Below are 7,259 nucleotides of genomic sequence, written 5' to 3' on the forward strand. Positions count from 1 at the left end.
CGCATACGATAATGATAGAGGGCGCGTGATGGAAGAGTGAACTAGATTTCACTTCCAGGTCTCTTACTCGCGCTCAAAGGAAACAATTTCTCCTCTATTGCAATTTCAATCTCGCGCAGAACCCTTCAATCTTTCCTTTGTTCTTCAATTTGTCTAGACAAATCCCCTTTCTTTCACATGAAATCCAGTTGAGTCCCGATTACAGTCTTAAGCACACTGGTAAGCGGTTCGGTGGTTTGTGGTACAGTGGTTCGCTGGTTCACGGCTCTGTGATAATCTGGTAAGGGATCGAAAGGTTCTTCTGTTGTTTTGTACATGCCTCGTAGCCATTTATTGTGAAAGTTTGAGTGTGATTGTGTGAAGCTGGGAGGATGCAACCTTCACATATTGTCCTTATTGTTGTCGTGCTCTGTGATTATCTAGTGGTTTTTTTGCGTTGTTACTGACTTTGGTGGTGTTTGGTTTTTGTTTCAACTCCTTATTAGATGCATGCACTATATAAAAACAGTTATCATAATCTGTATATGCCCATCGGTTCATCGGCCATGACCGGTCCTCAGGTTCATCGAACAAGGCTGGGAGGGCTCGTATATAAAACATATTCACCGGTCGAACGGTCTTATGAATGAATTGTATAGGACCATCGGTCAATCGGTGTCACAAATGAACCATGTATTATATTGTAAGGGACCATCGGTCGATCGGTCTCGCAAACGAACCACATATTATATCGTAATGAACAATCGGTCGATCGGCTTACATATTAATTACGCATTACTCCACAAAGGACCATCGGTCGTTCGGTCCCACACAAACAATGCCTTAACTTATAAAGGACACTCGTTTGATCAGCCACCAGGTCGATCGTTCGATCAGACTCCTAAGTGATTCGCGTAGCACTTTATATATGATCATCGGTCGATCAGTTATAAATGAATTATTCACTTGTAAAAATCAGAAGATAACCAGCCTAGTCAAACGGCCATCAGTCGCATGGCCAAACAACACCAGTCAATTGGATTAATTAACCTTAAACAAGTCAGTAATCTTGATTAGAGGATCATTGGACCGTGATTAAGGAACCCTAATCACATGCCCATACCGAAACTATAAATAGGGTCCAAAGGTAGGTTGGTGAGCATGTTTAATTCGCATTTATTACGACAGTTATACTGACCGATCGGTTCATTAACTCACTTAAGCACGCACCGGAACCTTTTAGACAGGTACCCCGATCGAGCGAGGAAGTGAATTTCTTGGAGAAGAAGGTATTGCAGTTGTGAGGAGACGATTTCAAGAAAATGAGTAAGATCAAGATCGAAGAAATTGTTAGTAGACTCTTGGTCCCTATCCCAAGACAATATTGAAATTTTGAGACTTGGCATTATAACAGCAGGAGTTGTTGGAATACATGGGTTTATGTTTTAATCATAATAAAATTAAGAACATCACGATTAATTATGGTGTGGTCAAACATTTAGGCTGATAGCAAACAATATAGTTATATACCTATCATTTTGTGTTTCCGGGGTTTGGGTTCAATGTGGGAACGGTGAGTGGACTGCATTTTGGTGTGTTTTTGATTGTCTTTCGGGTTTGCATTTGGTGTGTCGTTGGTGTTTGGATTTGGGAAGTGGGGACAATTGATTTGTATTTTTCACCGTCCCTAACTAACCACAGCTTTTTCCGAAAGCTGTTCGGTGCCGCCAGCGTAGTGAACGAGAAAAAGTGAGAAATCAGTTCAGAAATTGGAAGTGGAAAATGGCGACAGCGCCGGGAAACCAAATGCTGGAGGGAGGAGGAGCGCCGCCACCTCCGGGGACTGATATGACCGGAATATGCTTCCGTGACCAGCTCTGGCTCAACAGCTTTCCTCTCGATCGCAACCTTGTCTTTGATTACTTCGCCCTTTCCCCTTTCTATGATTGGACTTGCAACAACGAGCAACTCCGTATGCGCTCCGTTCACCCCCTCGACCTCTCTCAACTCTCGTATGTAAAACCCTAATTCCCTTCTCCTTCCTTCTTTTCAATACTCTTTTAGATTTCGTGGATTGTAATAATCGAATAATAATAGTTGTGCTGTTCAGGAAAATGACGGGGACGGAGTATATGCTCAGCGAAGTTATGGAGCCGCACCTGTTTGTTATTCGCAAGCAGAAGAGAGATAGCCCCGACAAAGTTACGCCTATGCTCGCCTACTACGTCCTCGATGGTTCCATATACCAGGCTCCGCAACTCTGCAATGTTTTTGCTGCCAGAATTGTGAGTTCTTGCTCTGTGTGTTACATGTTTTCTACTGTTTTTAGGTTAGGGAGAATTCTTTTCTGTAAATAACTTGCTTGCATGAGATTAAGAAGAAATGGATGTTTGTGATCAAGTGTGATGTAGAATGGAGGAGGAGCATGTTGAAGGAGAGTTATGGTATTTATCAATAGAAACTTAAGAGATCTTTTGTTATTTTGTGGGGGTTTAAAAATTTTCTTTTCCTTTTTGTGCAGTGTATCTAATAAAGGTTTATCTTGGATCGTGTTATTACTTCACTAAAATCATGATTTATCTTGGGTTTAGTTATTACCTTTGAGTTATGATTTCTCTTTAGGGGTGTTTTATGCTATTTAGACTTTTTGCATGATTGGTGATTTCTTTTTGAGAATATCTCTCCATCTAGAGGAGTACTTTAGATTTGTTTGTTAATCGAAGGAGTACTCTGGACAAGAGGAGTACTCGTGGTTGGCTATCCTATATCGTTGTGAAAATTAGAGAAAATCCTTCAGTCCTGAAACATAACATTTTGTTTTCTGTTCGAAGCTGTATTAGTTTTATCTGTTCTTTAGTATTCAGGTTCGGTGTTTTGAACAGGCAGCACTACTGTTTTATACTTAAGGGCCTTATTCTACAATTTTTGTACAGTTTACTAGTTTTTCTTTTAGTCAAATTTTTTTATTATGGGAGAGATTTGGTGTCTTATACTGGTTTTGTAATTGCTCTTGCAGGGAAGGGCCCTTTATTACATACAAAAGGCATTTACTACAGCTGCCTCCAAGTTGGAGAAGATTGGATATGGTAAGTGCAGACTATTTTTTTTTTTTTTCTTTCTCGGAGATTGTTGCTCACAGCAATGTTGCAAAAGCTGGAAAGTGTTTGATAATGTCTTGTTATTAAAGTTTTACGGCAATAGTAAAGAGTAGTACATACACGAAAAGAAGCATGTATGTCAAAAGAGTAACTATTTTTCATTTGACCTAGCTGGTGTTCTGTCATTGTGTTAGACCTCTTATAATTAAGCTCTATAAGAGACAGTTATTGTAAAAGTCATTGCAGTTTTCTTAATTAGTTTGACAGCTTTTAATGTTTTATTAAGGGCAAGCATAACTGCTTTTAGGCAGTTATGAGGACGGCAGAAATAGGGAGAGAGGAGGGAAAAGGGGATTTGGATTGGAGAGAAAAATCTGGGAAGGGAGAGACCAAGTTCTTGGAAACTTGGAAGATGTGTACTGTCCTAAGTGTTCTATTTCAATTTCTGTGTTTTGTGTAATCTGGCAATTATAGACCAGTTCTTGTGATAGTAATACAGTAAAAATTTATATACCAGTTGGTTTCTATACATTAAAACAAATAAATTTAAAGATCATATTGATCTTTATTAGTTATGCTATCAAGGATTAAGTTTAATGCATTGATCTCGAAGCATCACTTTCATGTATTGATAATTGGAGGACTAAGGAACTATTTGTCTTCTAAAAAAATGGGGATGCTTTTGTGCCTTCCTTGCATGTTTAGACATAGTTTCTGGTAGTTTTAGTCCTAATTCGAAAAGCAAACTCCCTGTCTTTCTTTAATTTTACACCACAATTTTCCTGATTCCCAGGATTCTCTTTTGTACACTCTTTTGGACGTTATCAGCACTTAAGAACTTTATAAACTATTAACATAGCTTATGGAGGTGACCAACCTTGCAGTCTTGGCAGTTGCCAGATCTTTTGAATTTTTTATCTTAATATACATTTCATCACTAAAGTTGTCTAATTCATAAAGCATCCAAACCTACATGCTCATTAAGGGTTGATTTAGGCTGACAGATTTGCTGACGATTCCATGAGATTAGGGTTCTTTGGGTGGCTTGATTTGGGAATTAGGGTTGTTGTTAATTTGGGGATAAAGAGCTTAAGCGGATCAAGTTGAGAGAGAAACACTGATGCTTTTAACTTTGTTAAAACATGAGTTATGGTGCACTGAATTACAATATGAAGCCAGTTCAGGTTGTAGAATCTGTTCCAAAGGTGCAATTTTGTCCTGTGTTTTTTATAATAGGTTCAGTTATTCCTGGTATAATTCTGTTTGGTTCAATTATTCAGTTTTTTTTACCACCACAAGTATCATCTAAGCAATGATTAATATCAGTGTGCCACTGTTGCAACTTTAAAGCATCAGGAGATTCTGCCACTGCTATTTTACCGTCTAATTTTTTATACCCATTTTTTTCCCCTTACATATGTTCTGCCTGCTTGTAAGACATGTTTTGGAAGTTTAGTCATACAACTGTTATATTTCATACTTCTGTACACATTAACTGAATTGTGATTCTTCTAGCTGGGTCAGTGGATTCTGAAAATGAGACTGCATTGGTGGAGTCAAAGACTGCTAAGGAGACGATTGACATAAAGGAGGTTAAGCGTGTGGATCATATTCTTGCATCCTTACAACGAAAGGTAAGTTGACAAAGTACATCTTTCACATGTTTCCTTATAAAAAAAAACTATTAAAATTACTGGTAATATTTTTGTGTATAAAAAGTGGGTACAGGGGTTGAAATAAAATCTGTCTTAAATATATACGCCCAATCAATCCTGAGTATTTGTCCTGTCGGAAAACAGTCTATGTATTATATCAAAACATGAAGCATTTACTATATTGAGAAGCCAAATGCACTTAATTTGAATAATTAGGGGTGCGTGGCATTAGTTTCACAAACCAAGAGCTAAAGTAGCATCCCTTTCATTCATGGGTAACATCGTGGTCATATTATTAAAGTCTTTTTTCTTGCATTTCACGGGGCCTGGAGAGAAGTGTCATCAATAGGGCTTTCCTAACTCTTCCCAAAAGGAAGAACATGAAATTCTTATTTCCTTTCTATTGATTGCATTGAGATTGGATCTATTCATAAGAAAAATAGAATGCTTGACTGATAAATAACTTGGATAATTTACTTGCAGAACTTAAAACTATTCTTCCCTTTTTGTTGTGTTGTATTGTCATATAAGAGAGATCTGGTTCTTCTGTGGTGATGCACACATAAGAGGTTTTGCCTGACATAGCCAAGTCCTAAATGAACTAATTTAAACAAATAGTTGTGTATTGATTGATAAATTTGAACTGCTAACAGTATTGGCAATTTATCTCATTCTTCTCTCATCCTTTATTATTGGTGAGAAATGAGTAATAACTTGTTGCCTGGTGCAGTTACCACCAGCTCCGCCTCCACCACCTTTTCCAGAAGGGTATGTGCCGCCTCCTACAGGTGAAGCTGAGAAAGGAACCGAAACTCAGGAAGCAGCAGAAACGCAAGCTCCTACTGCTGATCCCATAATTGATCAAGGACCAGCAAAAAGAATGAAATTTTAATATTAAAGACATACTGCAATGGCTGTTGATTGTTATAAAGGTGGAGGAAAATTATATTGTTCCCAACATGCAGCCTTGCTGGAACTATTCTCTGGTCTCTGTAGGTAATGCTCTTTTCCTGTCTTCGCCTTAAATGTAGATACATGGTCACTGAAATAGGATTAGACCCTTCTATTTTCATTCTGGACAATGTACTGAGCAATAGCAAATGTAAAAGATTGGACATTTTCTATTTATTGCACATTGCTGCAGATCTTGCTTTCATCCTAGTTTTACCTGAACAATATTGCGTCCCTAGGGCATACATGGAGTTGTTTTAGGTTCTGGATTATGTAGAAACTTAGTGAGCTGTGGAATTGCTCAATACAACCAATATTTTCGTACTTTTGTAAAATTTTCTTTTTTAACTTTTTTAAAATCTTGTTACATAAGTTGATTTAGTTTATAAAGAAGGTTGAAAATATTTTATTGCTATTATGAATACTTATAGGGGAGAAAGACCTTAGCTTGTTTCAAGTCCAAAATATTAGAGATAGAATGGATGCAATAGGGTGATAGTGATTGGAAAGAAGATATTCTTGAAGGAAAAGGGCTCGAATTTGGGAGTATATTGTTGAAGGAGTAAATTAAAAATAAATAAGATGTGATATGAAATTATAAAATAAATAATTAACAAAAAAACAGTTATCGAAGAGGAATGACTATATTAACAAAAAAAATGTGTGATTATAAAATAGTAGATGAAGGATTTGTTGTTGAAGATGGAAGTAGGTAAAATAAACAAAAATGGAGAAAAATATCAGTGACGAGAAAGAAGAAAGAGGACTTAGCAAAGACGCTTATTTAACGAAAAAAAAAATCACATTGACTCATTTTAATAAGTATTGAAACCACGTCTACAAAAAAAATTGAACAATTACTACAAGTGTAGAGTAATTAAGTCTAAAGATAAAAAGAGAATTAAAAGATGATTAAAAATACACTAACCTTTTTTATTAAAACATCTTTTAACAACCGTACACAAGAAACATGCTTGGGATAATTTTGTTGTTTGAAATTTTTTGAAGTCAATTTTATGATTGATAGCTGAGAAGGTTTTTATTGGATCCAACATACTAACCTAATAACCTAATTGAATTCTAGCATTTGATGAAAATATTAGTGAATAGAGATACAAATTACTTTCACTTTTTTAGATTAAGATTGAGAATTAAATTCATAATTGCTTTAATATAAAATAGTTAAATTGAAAAAATTATAAACAATATAACAAAATGCTCTAATACTTTTGAAGAAAAATAAACGAAAAGTGTTGGACTAGAATAATATAACTAAGGACAATATATATAATCTAATGTGAAAAGCAACAAAAATGTCTATTGTTTGTTGATACTTTTAGATAGAACCAATACGATTATTAACCATGTTAGCATAAAAAATTGCTGAAATTAAATTGAATGTTAACATAAAGTAGAAATCTTTACCATAAATCTCATTTATATTGGCATAAAACACGATAATTTTTTCTAGGTACTAAATGACTAAAGATATATTATTTATCCCCTTCATAAATAAGACAATCCTTTCCAAATCCAAATTACAAGACCACGGAAAGCGATTAATTACCCGTAAATA

The 7,259-nt window shown here is 35.9% G+C and overlaps 1 protein-coding gene across 3 annotated transcripts; it reads left to right on the forward strand.

Moving 5' to 3' along the window:
- Nucleotides 1-6,007, forward strand: LOC114168275 (mediator of RNA polymerase II transcription subunit 6-like). 3 transcript variants are annotated; one of them, XM_028053027.1, is made up of 6 exons: nt 1-280; nt 1,694-1,991; nt 2,090-2,264; nt 2,996-3,065; nt 4,593-4,711; nt 5,463-5,865. In XM_028053027.1, the coding sequence occupies exons 2-6, from the start codon at nt 1,762-1,764 to the stop codon at nt 5,622-5,624; spliced, it is 756 nt and encodes a 251-aa protein (XP_027908828.1). In that variant the 5' UTR covers nt 1-280; nt 1,694-1,761; the 3' UTR covers nt 5,625-5,865. The 3 variants fall into 3 exon arrangements, with proteins under 3 accessions (XP_027908828.1, XP_027908830.1, XP_027908829.1); XM_028053029.1 differs by lacking the exon at nt 1-280 and having other exon boundaries at nt 1,412-1,991; nt 4,602-4,711; nt 5,463-6,007; XM_028053028.1 differs by lacking the exon at nt 1-280 and having other exon boundaries at nt 1,416-1,991; nt 5,463-5,888.
- Nucleotides 6,008-7,259: the final 1,252 nt, after the last annotated feature.

Source organism: Vigna unguiculata, chromosome 11 (assembly GCF_004118075.2).
Source record: "Vigna unguiculata cultivar IT97K-499-35 chromosome 11, ASM411807v1, whole genome shotgun sequence".
In the NCBI taxonomy this organism is placed as follows: domain Eukaryota; kingdom Viridiplantae; phylum Streptophyta; class Magnoliopsida; order Fabales; family Fabaceae; genus Vigna; species Vigna unguiculata.

What these genes read in the sequence shown, in the direction of transcription:
- LOC114168275 (XM_028053027.1), top strand. Translation starts at nt 1,762, where the DNA reads ATGGCGACAGCGCCGGGAAACCAAATGCTGGAGGGAGGAGGAGCGCCG. An exon ending in GTTGGAGAAGATTGGATATG is followed by an intron (nt 3,066 to 4,592) that starts GTAAGTGCAGAC and finishes TGATTCTTCTAG; the next exon opens with CTGGGTCAGTGGATTCTGAA. An exon ending in TTGCATCCTTACAACGAAAG is followed by an intron (nt 4,712 to 5,462) that starts GTAAGTTGACAA and finishes TGCCTGGTGCAG; the next exon opens with TTACCACCAGCTCCGCCTCC.